At 45.2% G+C, this 23,229-nt stretch overlaps 2 protein-coding genes across 3 annotated transcripts; one reads left to right on the top strand and one right to left on the bottom strand.

Annotated features, from left to right (window-relative positions):
- Positions 1–3,118: 3,118 nt before the first annotated feature.
- Positions 3,119–16,912, bottom strand: KLRG1 (killer cell lectin like receptor G1). The gene is made up of 5 exons (XM_009687198.2): positions 13,416–16,912; positions 7,745–7,837; positions 6,828–6,979; positions 4,782–4,885; positions 3,119–3,806 (listed from the first exon to the last, which is right to left on the bottom strand). Exons 1-5 carry the CDS (start codon positions 13,531–13,533, stop codon positions 3,695–3,697), a joined length of 579 nt encoding a protein of 192 aa, XP_009685493.2. The 5' UTR covers positions 13,534–16,912; the 3' UTR covers positions 3,119–3,694.
- Positions 16,913–17,262: 350 nt separating this feature from the next.
- M6PR (mannose-6-phosphate receptor, cation dependent) lies at positions 17,263–23,217 on the top strand. Of its 2 annotated transcripts, none has more exons than XM_068955765.1 (7): positions 17,263–17,526; positions 19,065–19,238; positions 19,449–19,621; positions 19,726–19,835; positions 20,026–20,156; positions 20,698–20,824; positions 21,426–23,217. In XM_068955765.1, exons 2-7 carry the CDS (start codon positions 19,066–19,068, stop codon positions 21,546–21,548), a joined length of 837 nt encoding a protein of 278 aa, XP_068811866.1. In that variant the 5' UTR covers positions 17,263–17,526; position 19,065; the 3' UTR covers positions 21,549–23,217. The 2 variants fall into 2 exon arrangements, with proteins under 2 accessions (XP_068811866.1, XP_068811874.1); XM_068955773.1 differs by having other exon boundaries at positions 17,264–17,393.
- Positions 23,218–23,229: the final 12 nt, after the last annotated feature.

Here is a 23,229-nt window from a genome sequence, read left to right as displayed (position 1 = left end):
TGTCCCCCAGGGGTCAATACTGGGTCCAATATTGTTTGATTTATTCATCAGTGACCTGGAGGAAGGGACAGAGTGCACTCTCAGCAAGTTGGCTGATGATACTAAACTGGGGGGAGTGGCTGACACACCAGAAGGCTGTGCCGCCATTCAGAGGGACCTGGACAGGCTGGAGAACTGGGCAAAGAGGAACCTCATGAAGTTAAACATGGGGAAGCACAGGGTCCTGCACCTAGGGAGGAAGAACCCCAGGCAGCAGTACAGGCTGGGGGTTGACCTGCTGGAAAACAGCTCTGCAGAAAAGGATTTGGGGGTCTCAGTGGACAATAAGTTAAGCATGAGGCAGCAATGTGCCCTTGTGGCCAAGAAGGGCCAATGGTATCCTGGGCTGCATTAGAAAGAGCACTGCCAGTCCTGTCGAGGGAGGTGATCCTCCCCCTCTACTCAGCCCTGGAGCGGCTGCATCTGGGTTACTGTGTCCAGTTCTGAGCTCCTCAATACAAGAGAGACATGGAGCTCCTGGAATCAGTCCAGCAGAGGGCTATCAAAGATGATGTGGGGACTGGAGCATTTCTCCTATGAAGAAAGGCTGGGAGAGCTGGGCCTGTTCAGCCTGGAGAAGAGAAGACTAAGGGGAGATCTCATCAATGTTTATAAGTATCTGAAGGGAGGGTGTCAAGAGGATGGAGCCAGACTCTTTTGAGTAGTGCCCAGCGACAGGACTGGCAGTGCTCTTTCTAATGCAGCCCAGGATACCATTGGCCCTTCTTGGCCACAAGGGCACATTGCTGCCTCATGCTTAACTTATTGTCCACTGAGACCCCCAAATCCTTTTCTGCAGAGCTGTTTTCCAGCAGGTCAACCCCCAGCCTGTACTGCTGCCTGGGGTTCTTCCTCCCTAGGTGCAGGACCCTGCGCTTCCCCATGTTTAACTTCATGAGGTTCCTCTTTGCCCAGCTCTCCAGCCTGTCCATGTGTGAATGGCGGCACAGCCTTCTGGTGTGTCAGCCACTCCCCCCAGTTTAGTATCATCAGCCAACTTGCTGAGAGTGCACTCTGTCCCTTCCTCCAGGTCACTGATGAATAAATCAAACAATATTGGACCCAGTATTGACCCCTGGGGGACATCACTAGCTACAGGCCTCCAACTAGACTTTGCACCACTGACCACAACCCTCGGAGCTCTGCCATCCAGCCAGTTCTCAATCCACCTCACCGTCCACTCATCCAACTCACACCTCCTGAGCTTACCTAGGAGGATGTGATGGGAGACAGTGTCAAAAGCCTTGCTGAAGTCCAGGTAGACAACATCCACTGCTCTGCCCTCATCTACCCAGCCAGTCATTCCATCCTAGAAGGCTATCCGGTTGTTGAAGCATGATTTCCTTCTGGTGAATCCATGCTGACTATTCCTGATCACCTTCTTGTCCTCCTTATGCTTAGTGGGGACCTCCAGGATGAGCTGTTCCATCAGCTTCCCGGGGATGGAGGTGAGGCTGACCGGCCTGTAGTTCCCTGGGTCCTCCTTCTTGCCCTTTTGGAAGACTGGAGGGACGCTGGCTTTCTTCCAGTCTGCAGGCACCTCTCCTGATTGCCATGACCTTTCCAAGAGGATGGAGAGTGGCCTAGCAATAACATCCGCCAGCTCCCTCAGCACTCGTGGGTGCATCCCATCGGGGCCCATGGATTGGTGGATTCCAGGTTTGCTTAAGTGATCTCTAACGCGAACCTCCCCCACCAAGGGAGAGTCTTCCTTTCTCCATACTTTCTCCCTGGTCTCCGGGGTCTGGGATTCCTGAGGGCTGGTCTTAGCAGTAAAGACTGAAACAAAGAAAGCATTCAGTATTTTTCCCTTTTCTGTAACCTTTGTTACCAGGGCACCCGCCCCATTCAGCAGTGGGCCCACATTTTCCCTAGTCTTCCTTTTGCTATTGATGTATTTGAAGACGCCCTTCTTGTTGTCCTTGACATCCCTTGCCAGATTAAACTCCAAATGGGCCTTAGCCTTCCTTGTCGCATCCCTGCACACTCTGACAATGTCCCTGTATTCCTCCCAAGTGGCCTGTCCCCTTTGCCACATTCTGTACACTTCCTTCTTCTGTTGGAGTTTTGCCAGGAGCTCCTTGCTCATCCACGCAGGTCTCCTGCCCGCTTTGCCAGACTTCTTCCTCAGAGGGATGCACCCATCTTGAGCCTGGAGGAGGTGATGCTTGACTATTAACCAGCTTTCTTGGACCTCGCTTCCTTCAAGGGCCCTACCCCATGAGATTCCTCCAAGAAGGTCCCTGAAGAGGCCAAAGTTTGCCCTCCTGAAGTCCAGGGTTGCAATCCTGCTTCTTGCCCTGCTTCCTCCTCACAGGATCGGGAACTCCACTATCTCATGGTCACTGCCCCCAACCTTCACAACTCCAACTAGACCCTCTTTGTTTGTTAGTACAAGGTCCAGCAGCACACCTCTCCTTGTTGGCATCTCCACCACCTGTGTCAAGAAGTTTCCCCAGGGAAACACTCATGTGCACAGTGTTGTATATGCATAGGGAAGCAGAGGTTCAGAACAGGCTACTGCTACCGCATGCGCTGCAGAGACCATCCACATAGACCCAGCGAGCGTATACCCATGAGCATGCACCAGATATGCTGAGCGTGCACAGTCAAACTCATAAGCCTTAATGGCAGTCATTTTGCTCACAATGACCTGCCATCAGGCAGCTCAGTCAGAGTTACTGCTCTGGCTACACCAAGTATAAGCTGCAGTTCCAGACCAAGGGATAAATTTCTCTTCTTTTGTTGGAAGAAAATCTCTTTTTCTAGGGTTTTCTAGGTGTGCGGAAATACTACCTAGTGTCCTACTCTGTGTTAGCTGTGTTTTGTGCTGTCCCACTCCCTAGGCTGTCTTCGCTTTATTGCAACTGAAAGCTCCTTGCACTAGGGCTCTGTCCACTGCTTCCTCTCCTTGCAGTGTGAGACAGTGATGAAGAGGGAAACATTCTTGGTTGATTTAGTTATAATAATGCACAATTAACTATATTCTTATGACTCCGAAAGCCTAGGCTCTTGGCTAGCATTGTCAAAGTTGGCCTATAAAACATTGTGTTCAGGTGGTTCCTTCCAATAGAGAGAAGCAATGACACAGATACACGCTTTTGGTCCAGTACAGCACTGGAGGTTTATTTTCACTGCTGCCTTTACAGAATTTGCAGTTTCATTTCACCTTCCTTTCTCCCACTCAGAGCACTGGGATGCAAAGGAGAGACTATCATTGGGAGAAGTCTGTTTATATGTTACTGGCAGAGACCAGCAGGGTCCATTTTCCAGGTCCTGCTGGCACCAAACAATTCAGAAACTCGAAGTGGATATGAAATCTGGTGCTCAGCAATGGAGAAAAACAGCCAACTCGCTAGCAGAGATCTGAAGACCCAGTGTCTGTTGTGACAAAACCCCAACCCTGGACACAATGAGGAAAGACAAGGACAGGGAATATGCTCTAGATCTCATATGGTCACCAACAGCGAAATGGATCTAGTACTGAGGATAACTCATCCTTAAGGGCAACAAGCATGTCCCTGCACAGCACCTTGGTCAGGGTGTGGCAAGAGCAAGGAACAGACCTCAGTCTTCTGTACAGCTTTGCTTTGCAGGATCAAGATCAATCTGTGCAAGCGATGAGATAGCTGTGAGATGAATAAGTACAGAGGATTTATCTAAGAGATTTCTCACAAATCCACGGAGCAGAAAATTCACAACTGGAGGTCTGAAAGTGATCTTTCATCAGGACAACACATTGCTGCACAGGGCTGTTTGAGAGAACCCTGCAAGAGACATGGAACAAAAGTGAGATCAAACAGAATGCTGAGATTGTCTTCTGGAGGCAAGGAAGAAGAAACATCTGATTTTGAAAGGTGGAGCCCAGAGGAGGTGACAGAACCCAGCTTCCAAAGGGCAACTATTACAAAACAAGTAATGTACACCAAAATAAACTATCTACTTCAGAGATTACATGCCCAAGTCATTTTACCATTGGGGAACCCGGATCTGAATCAGACAGACACAATGGCCTGAAATGACAGTGACAACAACCATCAGCATGAGAATGGCAGTGCTGAGAGCTTCAGTGAAAGATGATGGTCTTCAAGGAACTTGCAAGGACTGAAAGCTGAATTTACAAAAGGAAATAAGCCAAGTGGATGGAGTTCTGACCTACTGAGAGCATAATTTTTGGTGAGTTTCCTTGAAAGTGGGAAGTGTTAGAGACTAACTAATTGTGTTGAATGCTAGAAGAAGGAAGGGGCCAGGTCATTATTAATATTAGTCACTGGACCAAATCATAATGTGTTCCCTCCGGCAGAATGCTGAGTTTTGTCCAAGTAAAGACTGAGCCAAAATGAAAGTTCTGACTTGTGTTGGCACCAGCCAAGCAGCAAAGGGCCAAGTCCTTGCATCCACTCTATGACAGTGGCATTTGGCAGAGTGGGTACAAGCTGGACAAAACCAGTAACACCAAGCTGGACCATATGCTTTTTTGCCTATGCAACTGTGGGCAGTGCAAACAAATAACCTCTATGTCTGAGCAGCTAGATGAAGCAGTGAGTGAGATACTAACATCACCCCTGCTTTTCACAGCTACATGCCTTTACAAGATACAGGGCAGTAAAAAGCAGGCCTTTTGGAGTTCAGTGACATACAGGTGGTGGAAAGAACTCCTTAGATCTGGTGCAGGAATTCTGAGTGTCTAGTGCACTAGGCAGTCTGAATTAGCACTGTTTTTAAAACAGAATCAAACTCACTTCATGCCATTGAGTTTAGAGCCATCTTCCCAAACCCATCCCGAGCCTGTGCTGTTGCTCAGTCCAATCCAGAAACATCCTGTTTGAATACTCTTGAACAGGTCCTAGAAGTGGTGAGGAATTACAGAGGGACTAATCAGAACCAGCTTGAAAATGTAAGTAAGAATGAGTCAAGAGAACAAAGACCAAGATACTTCTGCCTCGCCTGTTTGTTATGTGGCTTACAATGCTGCTTCTCTACATCTTCTAATCAAGAAGATCATCCCTGCAGATCATGTCTGGATTAACAAGTATGGGTACAGTCATGAGGAAATAAGCATGCTTTCAGGGGTCCTGGGCTGATTCTTCACAAGACATTTCTCAGGAAACTAAGTGAACCAAATGCACATCAGTCTCCTGGAGTTTCCTATACAGAGCACTAAGTAGGAATGTTTATTATTAGTATTAATACTAATGCTCTACTACATATCTACATAGGTAATATACAGCATTACCAATCAGGGTAAAATCAGGTCACGGCAGGAAGTGAAGGCACCAATAGATCTCTGTGAAGAGCCCAGGACCAAAGCTCATTAAAATTGTATATGAACTTTCTCCTCCTACACGTTTCCAATGTTCATTTCCTTTTGCCTAACTTTTAACTCCTCTGTCAAAAAAGCCTGTTATTTTTAAAAGGCGAAGCCTGCAATACAAATTCAATCCTGAAGTAAATCCTATCAAAAAAAGCCAAGAGAGAGAAATTTGCCTCCCCCATATTTGCACTGAATCCCAACAAAAACAAGTTTTCAGTGATTGGGCTGTGCCCCATTCTTACTTCCTGCTGCTATAAAGAAAGCTTCAAGGCAGACATCTGCACACAGAAGTATTAACAAAGCTGGGAATATGAGTTGCCTGAGGAATGTCTGAGTGTTGGAGGTGGTTGTGCTTCCCTCCCTGGAAAAAGGAAGGGATGCTGAACACTGACAGCCTTTGCAGCACAGGGCATGTGTAACTGAATAGGTAGGAAAGTCCTGCTTTTGTGGGGAAGTCTTAGCAGGAATACTGGGCAACACTCTAGTAGCAGAGACAATGGTGGGAAAGCAGCAGGACCATGGAGGGTTTCCTCATGCAAAGAAATGGATAATTGGGGAGTATGGTTGTTTTTCAAGTAGTCAGGATTTGCCTAAGCAAGCGTGAGGGCCTGGTGCATTCTCCCAATCCAATAGAGACGCGGCTTTGTAAGTCTGTAGAACATCATACAATGCAACTTCTGTCCAAGAACTGGAAGCAGTTTAGCCACATTCATTGGACCTGAGCAAATAAGCCCTAGCTTATATGGAACCAGATCAAGTGTTTCTGCTCTACTGGTGCAGACATGCCTCACTTGCCCCACGATCAACCACCGCTACCCATTTGTTCAGTGCTCATTAATGCCCCTGTCCCCAACAAGCACCTGCTAGAAAATGAACAATGGAACAGATGGTTTTTGGTATCACCAGCACAGCTGAGTTCTTGGTACAGAGAGGAAGTAAGCATTGAAAATAGAATAGCACTGAGAAAGAAATATCTGTGCAGGAACACAGGGAGCGGCAAGTGTCACTGAGCAGAAGGAGCTGGAGGGGGTTGCAGGGAGGAGAGGCATTGCTTTTGCGAAAGAAGTATGTCTGAAGTGTGGGGATGTGTTGGTTTCTAAGCAAGGAGCGCAGAGACTGCATAAAGACACAGTCTTTTCCTATGATCGTTCATATCAGCCTTAACGGGGCTAGAAGGGGAGGCAGAAAGGGGCAGCGGAAAAGGCTGTCCTGCAACATCCTTCCTAAGATGATTCTGAGTAGCTGCCAGTGACCCTCCCCTCTCCCCCTGCCATCTGCTTCTTTGCCTGCTGGGAACTTCTTAGATGTACACTGAGACTGGCAGTGCACTATATTGTCACAGTCATAAATCCTTCCTCCCTTTTAATGTCACAGTTTTGCCAGAGTGACAGCACTCTGTCAAAGCAAGGCCCAGATGCCTTGCTATTTGCAAGGAAACGGAAGGTCCTCAAATAATAAGACTGTAAACCATTACCATTTCCCTGGTGTCGCTGATCACTAGGAGATGAGCACCCTGTGCCCAGCAGGATTCTTGGCTGGAACTCCAATCCCTCCTCTCTTTGGAGAAGGTGTAGCAGCCCCCTCTGTAGGCTATCCACTGCTCAGGGCAGCGTGGGTGAGAGTCATCTGTAAAGAAATCAGAATACCAACGTTTTTTTACTGTTAACGAATCTGAAGAGCACTTGCAAGCAAGGACCTACTGAAAAGCAACCCTCTTGGACAGCGATAATACAGAAATCACAAGTCAGGATAAACATCTAAAAATAGCAAAACATGAACATGTAACTTCAGGCCCTCTGTGCAATTTCCACATCTTTGTACATAAGTCACATGTGCTCTGACGCTGATCAGAGGAAAACCCCCTGGATTTCCTCTGAACTGCTCAGATGTCTGAGAACCAAACCTGGCCATCTGAAAGCGAAAGACACTCTGAGTGTGCAAAAGTAAGGGAAAAAATTTAATCATTTTGTGGGTATGGTATGATCATGTCATTCATCAGGTGAACAGATTTTAAGCAGCAAGCACTAGGCTCTATGATATGGTTTAACACCTTCTGTATGCATGCAAGCGTGTTATATACCTAGTGTATTTGTTTTACAGTTTGCCACCATGAGTACAGCAGACAACTCTACAAAGAGCAATCAGTATGTTTCACTGTTCTTTGCCAGAGGGCCTGAGATTGATCGCCTTGGGTCTGCACAAGGAATATATTTCTCAAAATATAGGAATTGGAACTGGACAGGTGTTAGGTATTAACAGCTGGTAGAGAGCTAGAACAACTTCTAGTTTAATCCCATATAAAGAAGTTCAGGATCTGAACTCTTTCACTTAGATGAGTCTCGAGTTCTTTGCTCTTGGGTATTCATGCTCAGCACCCCTTTGTGCACTTACTCATCTTCCAAATCAAAGCAGTTGCTAAGGAGACGCTCAGTATCCCAAAACCTATAGCCAAGCCCTGTACAACTGCTGACCACAGACAGGGAGCTGTAAAAGACAAAAGAAAAATCACAGTGAACAGGAGCCACAGGGGAAAGAGCAGTTTTTAGATAGCTTGCTTGTGTCCTGGGCAGTTCTATAAGGAACTAAACTATTTAGAACATCCCTCTCCCAACATTCAGGATAGGCACAACAGAGACTTTGTTTGACATGTTGCAAGTCTTCACCTCTGAAAGGAAGAGAAAGGATGCACTGTAAGATCTTTCCACAAGTCCTTTAGTAATATACCTATGCTCTGTGTCTTCAAGAATGAGTGTCTATGCTTTGCACATTACAACCATTCTCCACAGCAACACATTTCTGCATAGACATGACATACTGTCAGGGCCCTGAGGGCAAAATCAGGCCTTATTGGTCCTCCTCAGCCACAGCTACCATTTTCTATTTTAAGTGCAAAACCAAGACCTGTTACCCAGCTCTCTCAGCAAAAGCATCCTGTTCACAGACTTGGTCATATAACTGTGTTCTCTCTTCCCAAGACATTCCCAAATCAGCCCTATGTTCTTATCCATATATTTGTTGTGGAAGTACCAGGATGAGGGGACCAACCCTGCAAGGCCTTCAGATGTCTCTCCACATTTTCTTCACCACCACCCATTTACTTGCTGTCCCTGGCAGAAGTTGGTTTCTTAGTGCAGCCTCCATCATAGTCTAGAACAACTTCCTTTCAAAGGGTGGGACAGGATTGCAACTTAGAGGACTAAGAGATCAGTTTTCAGATAGTAAGACCAACCAATTTTTAATCTGATGTTATTTTCCCATTGTCATGTCCTGGAGCTTGTGTTTGACCCAAGAGATGTTCAGTTTCTATAAGTTGTCTGAAATCTCAACACTAAAATCTACTCTTCTGAGGATGGAGAAAGGACTGACTACATTTACTACCACAGTTGAACTTTAGGGGGTTTTTGTTTGCTTGTTTTAGTTATTAATCTCAATATGACAGTTGAATAGACAACAAGACTTTCTATAAAGCACGGAATGTACAGTTAATAGCTGCTGATACTGAGGAATCAAAGATTTTCTTGTTTATCTCAAATTTATATACTGCATCCTTCTATTGTATGCCAAAGTCTTCTATATAATCCAATGGCAAAGTCCCTGGTGGAGCTCATGATATTTCAGATACTTTTCTGTTTGTATTGTCACAAAACCTAAACAACCATATTTGTACTCCTAAACAAATGCTAGGAGTCTAAGGAATAAAATGGAAAAAAGTGAAGCCCTAGCTTTAACCAGTGATACTGCCACAGTAAGCATATCAGAAACTTGGTAGTAGGGCTCTGAGTGGAATGTTATAACACTAGAATACAAAATAAGCAGAGAAAACAGAGGAGGCTCCAGGAGGCTGGAGGAGATTAGCTTAATAAATTAACTGCATCAACAAGTAACAGTAAGAGGAACCCCATAGACCAGGCAAATACCAGTAAATACATAGGATTAGAATTATATATGGATTGCCAGACAAGGATGATGACAGCACTCATGGGCTGATGAAGAAAATTAGAACTACAGTGAAGGAATCACAGTGATAATGACAGGCATCATTAATAGCATTAAACTAAGCAAATGTCATGTCAGAATATGATGCTGAGATTAAATGTTCAGACAACATCAATAATAACTTCACAGAGCAGCAAGTCAGGAAACACAGAGAAGTGGAAGCAGCTTGTGACTGCCCTGAGCTATGCACAGGCCCTGGCTTACCGTGATTCCACCCAATAACATCTCTGTCACAGTGACTACAAAGGCATTGAGATTCAACATCTTTGCAGGAGTTAAAAAAAGCCGAACAATCATTATAGTATAATAATTGCAAAATGGGAAACTTCAGGAAAATGAAAAAGTTTGTTAAAGAGAAATTAAAACGGATAGCTAAAAGAATAAAATTTTTGTAAGCAGTAGTGGAGACTATTTAAGGATCCCATTGTGGAGGCTGAAAACATATGCACATCATATATCAAGAATATGGTGGAAACATAAAAAAAAAAAAAAAACCATGGTGCTAAAATCAAAGGGTCTGCACTTAAGACAAGAATGCATCCTTTAAGATTAGGAAGCTTGTCCAAATGAGGAACATAGAACGGATCATAAACTCCAGCAGATCTGTGTTAAACTATAGAAAGGCAAAGAGATTATGGTGGGGAAGTATCACTCAACATTTAGCCTGCTGTTATGCTTTTTTCTTCAGGATTTAGCTATTAGTCACCTGCAGGGAAATATTACCAACCATGATGGACCTTGATTAGACTGCAACGAGAGTGTTTTGTTTCCTACTTGTACTAAATTATTTTGATTTTTAGAGAAGTTTTTAGGCTCACTAGTTTTAATAGCTTTTCCTGTTTTACAGCAATATATTTTACAGCTGCGGTTTTGGCTAAAAGGAGTTCCCATTGTAACCAGGGAAACAGTGTAAGAGAGTTTAGTTTTAAGCACCATTCTTCTGGTAGAACAATGTTTCGTAAGACAAAGGTTTTGTAGTATTTCTTGAAGCCAGTCAGTCTGGATTTGCAGGATCTTCTAGCTGCCCCACTTCTAGCTAAAAAATATCAACATTTATTTATTTTTAAATCATTATTAAAGAATAAAAACGTTTCAGTTACAAAAACAGAAGGAATCCTCTACTTCATACATAGAAGGAGACATCAGGAGAACTGAAGATCTTGAACTCAGTAGCTATTCTCTCTGCTTGTTCTCTATTCATCTTGTAAGGCACCTTTGTATCTATGGTAACTTGGTTTTTGCCATCAAATTAATCCTCAAGTGAATGGAGTCAGACTGAGGTTAAGTGGTAGTGTGGAGCTGCTTCTCTGCAGATTAAAACTGAAAACTGAGGAAAAGGGGATAAATATCTGTTGAAACATAATTCTTTTTTCTGAGATCACATGTCTGAGCAACTGAGCACTCACACTTCTGTTTTCCTTCCTCTCTTGCATCTCAAAGAGGATGTCTCCTGCACCCTCCAGATCACTGTTACTAATTTTACGGAAAACGACTTCCGGGACAAGGTTACTGGAACAACAGTCAGCGAAACAGTTAATCTTTAAATGTCAGCACAGGTATCTGAGCTGGCACCTACCAGCAAAGAATAGAGCAGTTCATCCTCTGTTGTCTCAAACCAAATGCAGAAAAAAGGGAACTAACTTGAACAAGTGAATAGGCATCAAACCACAATTCCAGTGCATCTTCACAACCAGAACAGCAGGAGAGTTCCCTTTTTTTTTAATGAAAAAATATGCACTTAGATAATTTTTGAAGGAAAAAAAACAGTATGAAACTGAAGAGAGCAAGTCATATTGAAGCTTTCAAGATGAATTTGAGCCTTGCTTGAATGGCAGTGCTCAACCCAGGGAAGTGGAATAAAACATTTGATAAAATAGCATTTGTCCCTGCAGCATTTGTCCGTGCAGTTCCCCTTTTTAAAATAGACTCAAGAATCTGTGCTTGACCCTCAAGTCACTGGAGTATCATGTTAAGCTCCTTCCGGGAAAGGGAGGGAGAAGTAGCCAAGATGAGTCTGAAATAGAGGGGGAAAGTCTGAGCAGAACATCTAGAAATATTTTCATACAGTTGTCTGGGATACTGTGGAAAAATCTCCCCAAGGTAAGAGAGAGGTGGTCTGATTTGATATTTAGTGTCAAAATCCAATGTTATAATTTTCCTATATAAAAAATACAAAGTTAGGTCTGTTAGAGCTCTGGAAAGCTAACTGTGATAAACTGCATTCATCCATAACACAATAGAGTATTTTTAGGGTTGAGAGTCCAGATTCAGTTCAGAAACTGAAAATTGTCATCATTTAATAATTCAAGTCTTCAAGGACAATCAGAAGAATGCCATTGCACTGTCCCAGATAGATACCCTCAGCTCTTTTCTACGTCAGTATGGGAGCAGCATGACTACACAGGGCAAGGGAGGAGGATCTGAGGGACAAGACCTGTCCCTAGCTATGGCACAGGCCAGGTTACTTGCTGTTACATGCTGCACTGGTGAACACTCTCAAGTGACTACTTGAGTGGTATGTTGGTAGCGTGGAATATTTCAGGCTCTCTGGCAGCCAGAGAGAACACAGCTGGTGCAACTATTCATGTTAGTGGAGTCCATGTGAGCCAGAACCAGTTGTTTTGACCCTGTTATACTGGGTCACAAGTGTGATTCAGTAGTAAGGGTGTGCATTTGAAAGCAGAGATGATATACGTGGAAATGCATCTCTCAAGAGAGGCTGCGGGGGGAGGCAGCACGCAGAGAGAGTTGAAAGTCAAAGTCTTGCTAAAAAAAGGTACTTAAGCTGTGCTCAGAGCGACAGTTCTTGGCAGGCAGAAGGGAGCTGGAAAATAATTAAATGATATGCACAGAAATGTGTGTTCAAAGACTAGCTTCCTCTTTTCAGGCCCTCTGGTTTTATCTCAAAAGGAACAGTTTGCTTTGGCAATTTGGAGAAGAGGAACATTAACAAGAAAACTGCAAACATCTCAACAGGGGATCCTGGAATACCCACCTCCCATTGGATGGGATGAGCACAAGCGGTGAGGAATGAAGGGATGTGTCTGCATTTTCTGACACATCTGAAAACATGTCTAAAAGCAAGATCGTCTTCCAAGTAAGTTCACTGTGGCTAGCAGATAAGAACTTTGGGAGTTCTGTGCCAGCATTGCTTCTATAGCTCAGTAAGCAATGGGGCAGCACTAACAACTGCAGATATGTACAGTTACTCTGAACAGGACGCAGAAATCTCCTGTCCCAGAGTGAGAGCCCTGGTTGCTATAACAGCTCTAAAAAAAGTTATGAACAGCCAGTAGTGTTGCAGCCAACACAAAGCCCTTCACCTAAAGCATATGCGCATTTAGAGGAAAAGCAATCAGCTCATGGGCAGAAGACATTTATAATGAAAGGTCACCACTGCAAAATCTCACTATTCAAAGGCACAAATAAGAGGCCAGAGAAATTGTTCAGTATGACACTTGCAGGGTTTAAATAGGGGGAATGAAATGAAAACTAGGAAAGAGAAAATTTAAGGCAAGTACTAAAAAATTGTTCCTGATAGTAAGCTGTCCTGTAGAACTGTCTCAGAGGAAGGCTGAAAGTTTGCTCACTGGAAGTATATAAAATTGAGCAAAGAAAGCACAGAAAAAAGGCATCTCAGAACAAACCTGCAGAGCCCCCATAGGAGAGAGAATGGATGATCGCATAAGTCCCTTCTGTCTCTGATCTCTGATTAGCATACGCCTTTATCTGTAGCTCCATCTCACCCATCTTTCAAAGAACTATTACTGACAAGCAGACAACTTTAAAAAGTATAAATCTCTTTTGGCAAAAGGAGTGCCTGAATTGAGTGCCCAATAGGAGACATTGAAAGGAGTCTGATGGAGAGAGGGAAGGGAAAAGTGCTGGGTCTTTGGCCCGTTGGCTTTTGTCACAGGAGAACACTCAGACAATTTTTAAATCAAAGCTACAGCACCCTGAGCTGGTTATTCAAAATCTGTGGCCACTTCAGAGTGTATTTGCTAGATCTTGTGGAAATACCATGAAATAAAATCCTTTGTTCACCTACCTCATCTAGCTTCCTTACCTGTCCTTTCCCATCTTGCTTTGGCCTGCAGTGGAGGAGTCTGAGAGAACTTGAGAGATGTATAGATTATTTCCTCACTTGTTCCTGCTGCAGAAGTTTCTGACCTGCTTTCCTCCATGCCAAAACAAAGAGTGCGTATAACAAGATGTTTCGATCAGGCTGTTGAGCGACGGGGTTCAACGTCTGTGAAACAGGAAACCTGAGGCTGCATTCAGAAGACAAGAAATGTGAAGTTGCAACCTCTGTCTCCAGCTGTGCAAAATGAGCAACTTCACACCAGAATGGAGAGCACTGGAGGCGCAACAACTTCCATTTCCTAATCTGCTGAGGGGTGATATAAAGCAGTAGCTAGGGGAAGAGGTGATTAATCTCAACGTTCCTGGGTTTTCTAACTGTTGTCAACACAAGAGGCTTTGATTACATTGTGGTAGTAACTGCGTAAACATGGGCAGCTCTGAAGAGCTCCCTCTCAGGATAAGGTATTAAGCAGGTGGATAGGGACAGTACAAGGTAAATAGCACCAGTGGGATAAGCAATGGCTACACCAGACTAGGAAGTCCTACTGTTGTCAAAAGCTTTAGAGTGAAGTAGAGGTGCACATCATGGTTTTGAGAAGGAAGCCTGTGAGCTTTGGACGCTTTTACTGGGAACTCTTTCTACACCCAACACCAAGTATGAAGGTGCTTGGGACACAGGCAGACACCGAGAGTTAGCATCCCTCAAGACCTTCCGAGTCAGTATCTCAGCAGCATCAGAGATAACAGGCAGACACCGAGAGTTAGCATCCCTCAAGACCTTCCGAGTCAGTATCTCAGCAGCATCAGAGATAACAGGGTATTTTTCTGCTGTAGTGGCAAAGATTGATCACTGGAGGAATGGTGGGGAGTACTGATGCTTCTAGCACACGGAGAAACCCCTTAACTGCATGGCTGCCTGATTTTCCTTTTGGGTTTGGATTCTGATCCCCTCCAGTTCCTGCTCAATTGGAAGATGTTTGATAGGTTTGGGGGATACACCTTCCTCACTCGTACAGTTCACTTAGTGAATTGTCTGGGCATTTTCACCAAAGGACTTTGTCATGTTTTTCAGTTCCAGAACAGGAATGTTTTCTTTCTGTCCTCGTGGCACACTGTAAATTTGAGGAGTGGTTGTGGGGGAGGGTATACAGCTTGATATAGAGTGCTGTGGACAATTTGCAACATGTGCATGTCCAGGAAGATAGGGAGTGGCTATTCCTGCAAACTCTTTCATCACACGCTTGCCTCTAAGGGTGGCACATTGCATCTATGAGATTCCTTCCAATCTTGTGTTTCTATGTAGGGCCTTTAGATGGGAAGACAGGGGGTCTGTACCTGAGGGGAAAGGGAAGTTAGACGAGAACAAAGAAACACAAGAGGAGGGAAGCCTCCTTCGAGTGCTCTGAATGGATATTAGGGGAATCTAAAGAGAGTTGTCAAGCCCTCAGAGGAAGAACTTGCCATAGTCATGATGAAAGCTTAGCTGGGAATGTAATTTGTGTGGCTGGAAAGAAGCTGACAAGATTTAGAAGCTGCTTAAACGCCCAGACCAAGGGAAAAAGGCTGCAATCAAAGCTGAACCACTGGCTGGCTGCAGGGCCTGCATGTTAAGGAGGATGGTGTTGTTGTTTGTGAACAAGCAGAGAAGTGAAGGCTGGTGTGGAAGAATTAAGAGCTCTGTTTTGATGGGTTTTACCTTATTCTCTCAAGTATCAGTGATAAGTTGAATTCTTAGTTTGAATAGGGAATAGTGAAGTGATCCCCCCATTGGAGGGTATTCAGGCAACACACAGTTAATATCTAATTGTGAATATAAATAAATCTGACTTCTGTTACTAAGATGTCTGTGCTATACTCCCAGTGGAATCAGCAAAAGGACACAAATCACAGCAGGACTAAAATGATCAGTTTGCTAGGAGCCAACAATGTTCCTTCCCACTACTATCAAGAAGCATAGCTTAGGAAAGTCTCTCAAACTCCTCACAAACAAGTGGCTTCTCTAGCATGCTTACAGACTCACCAAACCCAGGATTATTTTCCTATTAAGAGGTGAAGCAAGCCTGAGAGTTCTCACAAAGAAATTCTGTCATTTGTCCCCATCCCTTCTAATAACACAGCCCTGGAAACTAGACTCTTTTATCATAGCAGTGCGAGGATGACTCAAAAAGAGGTGTCTTTTAGATGGGCCAATCTCAGATCATTTATAGCCTTATAAATCATATTCACGACATTCAAGTCCATCAAGTTTGTGCATGATCAGCTGGGACCTGGATCTCATCTGTGGTGGAAAAACTTGCAACAGCTGTTGGAGACACCTTTAATCAAAAATATAATAAAATAGCATGCCAGGCAGAAACAAAATCAGAAGAAGCAAGGCCACAAAATGATCTTATGAATGACAGTATCCCTTGCCAGTTAAACAAGAAATCATTTTGGAAGTACATAACTGGGATGTCATAATTCAAGGAAAGTGATGGTCTATTACCATCAGTAGAGGGGGTGGGGGGGAAAGGTAAGCTATGGCTAGATGATACTGTGTAGTGTTTTTTCTTTATGCTTATCTGCTTCTAGTTGATCTGAACCTGTACTGAGGACAAGGGTAAGATTTCAGCTTTAAAGAGGTAAAGTTAGAAAGTATTAAATGAGATGTTTTCATCTTGATACCTGGTGTGCTTCAGCCTGCAGGACTGGCTTTGACTCTGAGCTCTATAGTGACTCTTAGAGTGCCCGTGGAGGGGGAGCAAAGAATACTAAAGGCAATATAGTACTTGCTTTTAAAAAGACACAGGAAAAAAAGATGAATCCCAGAAAAGTACAGGAGCAAGCAAGGAGCAAACATCTGGAATAAAAAGGTAACAATGGAGATGAATTTGCCAGGAATGAGTTATGTTAAACCAATCTAATCTTAGCTAATCTGTTTCTCTTCTGCTTCAGAGTAACTGTGATCTTGTAGGCAGAGAAGCAGCAGAAAATCTTACGGATTTTGATTTTACCAAGGTTTTTAATGCTGTCTCGCATCCTGTTCTCACTAACATGCTCTACAATAAACTACAATGAAGGTGCAAAACCGTCTAGAAAACCGTACCTCAGAGAGCGGCTGTTAACAGTTCGCTGTCAACAGTGGAGAGACGTACTGAGTGAGATGTGACCAATACCAATTAGTATCTCTATTAAGGATGTGAATGATGGGGGGAAAAGTACAATTACTAAACTGATGACAAGCGACACCAACTTGGGAGGGCTGCAAGCACACAGGAGGGCACATGTTGACCAGGTGAGCCAACGGGAAAATAAAAGCGACACCATTCACGTCAGACCTGCGCACGGCTCCGGGTGCAGATAACACACCCACTGAGACAGGGGCGCGGCGCCCCAACCGCCGCCCGGCGTCCCAACGGCCTCCACGTGCCGTGCGCAGCCACACTACAGCCCCCAACAGGCACCGTGACGGCGCCACGGAGAGAGACGCAGCAAGAACCTCCCCGCTATTGGGCGAGAGGCTCCCGCCTATAGCCGCGCTTCTCAGTGACTATTGGGTGAGAGGGGCTAGTGGGCGGGCACTGTAGGTCCTTGCTGACGGTCCTCATGGCTCATTGGAGAAGATTAAATTGCAAGTGGGGGAGGTCTGCACGCCTCTTTCACCTCCCGTTGGACGGGGATAGGGGCGAAGGCGGGCTCCAGCGGGGCCACTTTATTGGTTGGAGGGGAGCTCTAGAACCCGCCTCTTTCCATCCCCACTCCTCATTCGGCGAAGACTCGCCAGTGGGCGTGGAAATCTCGGCGGCTCCCGAGTTCTTATTGGGGGAAAGCGTTAAGTTCCCTTTTACCCTTCCTGCTTCCGGTCTGGGGGGGTGGGCGAGGGGAGCCGGCCGGCCGGCTGGCCGGGAAAGCGGAAGGCGGTGGAGGCTCATCTCCGTCCCTTTCCCGCGCCAGCGGTCCCCCGGGAGGCCCCCGCCGCCGGGTGCGCCCGTAGCATGGGCTGCTCATGAGCTTTGACTGACTGCTCTGAGGGGGGGGGGGGGTCACGTCTGCCTGCCGGGCGGGCGGACGGGGCGAGGCGAGGCCGCGCTTCGGGGGGGCCGTCGCGGCACCAGGTGGGTCGCGCGGGGCGGGCCCACCCCTCCCCGAGCACTGAGCGCGGCCCGCGGCGGTTCGTGAGACGGTTGGCGCCGGCCGCGGCCGGCGGGGCGGGGAGCCGCAGCGGGGACGGTGCTCCGGGACGCGCCTTCCGCGCCCTCCCGCGAGCCTCGGCGGCCGCAGGGAAATGAGAGGCGCGGGGACTAGGAGGGGGTGTGGAAATCGCTTCGGGCTCCTTGGGCCGCCATGGGGTGAGACCATTCCCTGCCCCGAGCCCCTCTGCATGGCGCTGCGCCACAAGCAGACGGCTCTGTTTCAGCAGCGGGCAATGGTCTGTGTAAAGGTAGTCGCACTGAAATCTGCTCGCCTGAGTGATCCCAGGCGAGGGCCCGACAATAGTATTGTGTTATCGCTTTGTTCCTCGGCAAGTACCTGAATTAAATGTTTGCAAGCAGGTTGTCCAGAGAAGTCTTCTCTGGTACTAAGAGAAGACAGCTTCTCCTTGCTGTCTTGTGAGAGGCAGATCATGAGTTCCTGAGTCACAGACTTCCCCAATTAAGTTTATCTTACCTCTTTATATTTACATCTGTGGTGATTAAAATGATGGCTTAATAGTTGTAACTTCTCATGATGGACTCTGTTGGGGTGAGAGGTAATACTTTCAGCAAAACAGGCTGTCTGCCTATCCATGGTCATATGCTTATTAAATTGTTAACCTGTTAGCTCCCATCAGCATCTGGAACTCTGCTGAAGTCTGTGATGGCAGAAGCAGAGGGTAGTCTGTTGTGCAACTGCAGCTGGGGGGGGGGGGAGCATGAATACTGAATGGTTCATGTGTGATTATAGCATAAGCCTGAAAGCCAAAGCTTCCAGGTTTCATTCGTGTTCTTGCTACTGCCCCTTCTGTTTATCTTAGGTAGGTGGTCTCATTTTCTTTCTTCCCCCATGTAGATGGTAGAAAACTGTTCTTGGAAGCTGCAGCTTAGTACTACTAGATGCTTTCAGATTCTCAGCTAAAGTAGTTAAAGAAGGATATGTAATAATCATTTGGTTATTAGGATTAAGGAGCTTGAACAGACAGAGCCTGACTAATAATAGTTTCTCTACCTACAAGCTCTTTACACAAGACCTGCCGAGACAGTTGATTAGAGAGCTAGTAAATCATTTTATGCTAACTGGCTTCTCAGTGGGATGCAATAATAAACAATGGCTTATGCCTGGAACTTATTCTGGCATCCAGTCTAGAGCTTACTGGACCCTGCTTTGGCTGAATCAATGCTCATTAATGAGCTCAGTGGCAAAACTTTGTGGTCCCAAGACAAAACTTGGAGAAGAAGCCTAAAGACCTGCTGTATTAGTGAATTGTCTTTGACCATGTCAAACTCTTGAGGGTTAGTGTCTCTTGGGAACTTTGAGATGTTTCTAGGTTTTGACTTATCCTTTTTGCGGTCCGGAATGAGTAGGTGGCCAATCGCCACCTTTTTGACTTTTGAGTTAGTTTGCTGGTGATTAAATGATTAATCCCTTGTGTTCTGTGTGGTTGGCATGTATCCAGGATGTCATCACCTCAGCATACCTCTGGTCTGCTGGTAGTTCTTATGGCCCTTGTTGTCAGTGTGTGGGCTGAAGAGGTGAAAGAGAAGAGCTGTGATGTGATTGGTGATGAGAGCAGCGAATCGCAAATGGAAAAAGCCCTGCTGAAGAAACTAGAACCTCTGAGCCAAATGAGGTACAGTGCAAGCATATATCAACTCACTGTAGGTCTTGGGGCTGTACATCTCCCTTAGGTCAGGGAGACTGAAAATTTTGAGGCCAGACTGTAGAGTGGACTCCCCGTGACATGAGCTGTGGCTGGCTCTCAGGGTCTTGAATGACTGCTTTCAGCCCTATTCTTTGTAATTGTATAGGCTATTTGTTCTCTGCCCTCTCTTTGCTGCAGGTTTAACAAGACTGTGGAGCTAGGCACAACAGAAAATTACACCTATCACTTCAGGGTGTGCAGGGAGGTCGACAGCTCCTTGCATGATTTTGCTGGCCTAGTACAAATTGATAGAAAGACTGGAAAGACTACAGTGGTAGGAAGAATCAATGAAACCCAGGTCTTCAATGGAAGTAAGGTTCCAGTCGATAACTTGGCTTACTCAATGTCTGCCTTTTGCCTTCTGGTCTGGATCTATAGCCACCCCCCCCCTTTTTTTTTCCCCCCCCTTTGGTAGGTGACTGGATCATGCTAATTTATAAAGGGGGTGACTCATATGGTAGACACTGCAGTGGCGAGAAGAGAAGAGCTGTGATAATGATTTCTTGCAAGCAGGGGATTACAGCGGTAAGTGACACATGAGGTGGGAGAGGTTATGAAACAGTTGGTTAACACCAGAAAGTTGTGGAGGCAGTAAGGTTTTCTTCTGTCCTCCAATATCCATTGCATAGCTGCACCAACAATGATAGAACTGCCTTTTTGTAAAGTTCGGCATGCCTCAGCATATTTTCACATGACTTGACTTTTCCCAAATCAGAGTTCATTCAACATTATTTCGGAAGAGCGAGAAAAGGAGCAGGAGTGTTTCTACCTCTTTGAGATGGACAGCAGTGTGGCCTGCCCAGCTGAGGATTCCCACCTGAGCGTTGGCTCCATTCTGCTAATCATGTGAGTAATTGGAAGAACTGTTTGTTCCTAAGCCAAAATCTGCAATGCCATTTAGAAACAGCAAATGCTTTACTAGACCAGATAATTGTAGTACAGCTGTCTGCAGCCACTGTTAAATGCTGCTGTGTCTCTGAGCCTTTGGACAAAAGTCGTTGCTTAAAGCATGATGGTGTAGAGGTGCTCTGCCCCCTATAGACATCCTCCTTCCTAGTTTACAGACAAGCATACTGAAACATGAAAGGTATGACCTCCTAAAGTTGTACCACAGCTCTTTGCCAGAGCTGGGAATTCAGGCTAGGAGTCTTGACTCTTCGTTTTTTGTGTTTGTGCTTAGAGGCACTACTTCCTGTGATGCTGCTGAAAGATTTATACTTGCAGATCGATATTTTTGGGTACCTTTCCTGGCCTGGTCTCTGTTTATCGCTCTTTTCTTAAATTGGTACTGCAGTAAGTAACCGAACACTATTTAAGGCAGGTAGCTGGCTAGGGGGAGGTTGTCTGTAGAATTTTCTCAGCTCTGACTTTAAATTCTGTCTTCCAGTTTTGCTTCACTAATTGCATTCTACATCATCGGTGGGTTCCTCTACCAGCGCCTAGTGGTAGGAGCTAAGGGCATGGAGCAGTTTCCTCACTTTGCCTTCTGGCAGGATCTGGGCAATTTGGTGGCGGTGAGTGAGAAATCTTTGTATATTCCCAGCCTGGACCATGTGTTAGTATATGAGAGAAAAGGCAGTTGGGACTTGCCTTGTCTTCATGGACTACGTCTGGGAAATCAACCACAGAGTACCCTGAGGCAGAAGACAGCATGTATCTTATCTTGTAGAGTTCTTGCTTGTTGAATGTTAGAGTCTGGTTCCCCCCTGTGATGTTGATATCCTGTGATTACTACATGGCTAGAGCACATCTCATTAGTGGCTAACCATTCTCAGGTAGGAATGGTAAGCTGAGGACTGAAGTGTTCATGTCTGGTTCCCTGAAACCCTTCCTTGCTCACTTTAGTCTGTTGTTTATCATTCACTCTTGTCTCAGTATGATGTTGCTGCATACTGTTAATCAGTACCACAGTCTACGCTAGAGCTGACCAGCCTTCAAGACTGTGTAGCATCTATGTACACATGCTCCCCCTACCAAGACAAGTTTTTCGGATCTGTCCCAGATAGCTTGAGGATAGGCATAATCCCTTGACAAAAGAGAAGTCACAGAAGCTGCTTTGCTCTGGTGTTAATTGCATATAGTCTGATTCCAGTGTTGTAAAACCTTTGTTTGTAGGATGGCTGTGACTTTGTGTGCCGATCTAAGCCTCGAAATGCACCAGCTGCATACCGTGGTGTAGGTGATGACCAGCTAGGTGAAGAGTCAGAAGAACGGGATGACCACTTGCTGCCAATGTGATAGGCTTTCAACGCTTTTTTTTTTTTTTTCTCTCACCATCTTCCTGGTGCTTGTTTAGCCAGGCACCTCCCAGACAGTTCTCCTCTCACTTTTGATTTTCTTTAAATTACTTGCTTTCGCTGTTTCTGGTGTGTCATGTTTGTGGCATCATGAAAGCCTCTGGATATGAGCACCACTGGTCCCTGAAGGCATGTCTGAGGAATATAATGCTGTTTTAGGCTTTCAAGGAATGCAGCAGAGCTGAGGGGAAAGTGTGTTGAGAGTGGAATAGGAGGCAGCAAAAATGCATATTCAGCATTCAGTATTGAGCAGGCTTGGGAGATGAATTATTGAGAAGGGCATAGATGGGTGCAAAGAGGGGGTGGGAAAGGAGACAGTGGGTTAAAACAGCGGAGATTCTAGGAGAAGCCTTTTGTGTCTCTCCTCTAAGGCTTACTAGATCTGTAAGAACACTGGCTTTATTCTTCAAATGCATTTTCAGCTTTTCTGGCTTCTGCACTGTTATGCAAGCCATTTTCTGCAAGCATAACCTGCACCGAGTGCTCTATGCCAAACTCTTTGGGGATGGAAGAGGCATTAGCACTTCTACAGTTTTTCCTTTTCCTAGTGGTAATGTGTTGAAAAGTTGAAAATCCACCAGTTTTCTTTAAGAGATGCAGAGATGTAGACCATCAATAGGTATTGTTTCAGACTGGAAAGGGACAATGCTAGAAAACTATGGGAGTCAGAATACTGTTTCATGACTTTCTTCAGTGAAAATGACATCTTGGTCTCCTCAATCACTAGGAAGCCAAAGGAAACAGTGTGCTGCTAAGGGGGTGTGTATTGAAAGTGAAACTGAAATCAGGGCAAAATGAGGAAGTTAGAGGGAACTGCAATTCGGGTTGTTAAAAGCCTTCCTGAGGTTAACTGCCCACACAGCTCGGTCACTGTCAGAATTCTGATCATATGCTTTCTGAAGTTTCATCATCTGGTAGAGGATTTTTCTGTGAAGCTACTAGATTCCCCTTTATAAAAAGGAAATACAGAAGCCAAGGATAAGCATACTAGCACATAAAAAACTGCATAAGGGACCCCTGCGCTTACAGAGTCAGCTTGGATAAACCACTGTCCCCCTAAGCATGTTTCAGGTTAATCTTACAACAGTGGCCCAGTGCAGGTGGTACTTGCATGCTGCTACTAGCTGGGAGAATGAATTTCCCCTGGGGCCAAGGCAGGTTCAGCTGAGTTGTAAGACTTAATAGGAGCCTTCAGTTACTTGGCACCTTGATTTCTAATTGCTTTTTATGTGAGGAGGTTAGACTCTAGCAGTGGCATTCTGCCATACTGTAAACTGGCAGAGACCTGTCTACTCTCTTGAGGACAGAGACTGTGAGTAAAGTACTGCTGCTAACAGCAGGGAACAGGAAAGGTTTATGTGTTCTTATATTGCAGATGCAGTCCAAACAGTGAAACTAAGAAGAGGGTGGCCCTACCTTCTTGCTGGATTTAGAGTGGGCAAACAATTCCTGCTTTCTTTGACTTTTGTTATGGTCTCAATCTTTCTCATAACATGGGGAAAAATAGGAAGTCACTAAGTCTGCTGTTACTGTTTTTCATGGTGGTGTTTAATATAATTTGGGTTTTTTGTACAAAAAACTTTCAAAAATAAAGTGATCAAAAAACCTGATCAACTGTTGTG

The sequence above is a fragment of the Struthio camelus genome, chromosome 1 (assembly GCF_040807025.1).
Source record: "Struthio camelus isolate bStrCam1 chromosome 1, bStrCam1.hap1, whole genome shotgun sequence".
Taxonomy (NCBI): Eukaryota; Metazoa; Chordata; class Aves; order Struthioniformes; family Struthionidae; genus Struthio; species Struthio camelus.
This window is presented reverse-complemented; position numbering and strand designations above follow the sequence as displayed.

Coding starts and splice junctions, on each gene's coding strand:
- KLRG1 (XM_009687198.2), bottom strand. CDS start 13,533: ATGGAGGAAAGCAGGTCAGAAACTTCTGCAGCAGGAACAAGTGAGGAA. Junction 7,838..13,415: donor AGCAAGATGGGAAAGGACAG/GTAAGGAAGCTA, acceptor TGTCTTTTACAG/CTCCCTGTCTGTGGTCAGCA. Junction 6,980..7,744: donor TGCTTTGATTTGGAAGATGA/GTAAGTGCACAA, acceptor ATTTCTTTACAG/ATGACTCTCACCCACGCTGC.
- M6PR (XM_068955765.1), top strand. CDS start 19,066: ATGTCATCACCTCAGCATACCTCTGGTCTGCTGGTAGTTCTTATGGCC. Junction 19,239..19,448: donor GAACCTCTGAGCCAAATGAG/GTACAGTGCAAG, acceptor TCTTTGCTGCAG/GTTTAACAAGACTGTGGAGC. Junction 19,836..20,025: donor GCAAGCAGGGGATTACAGCG/GTAAGTGACACA, acceptor TTCCCAAATCAG/AGTTCATTCAACATTATTTC.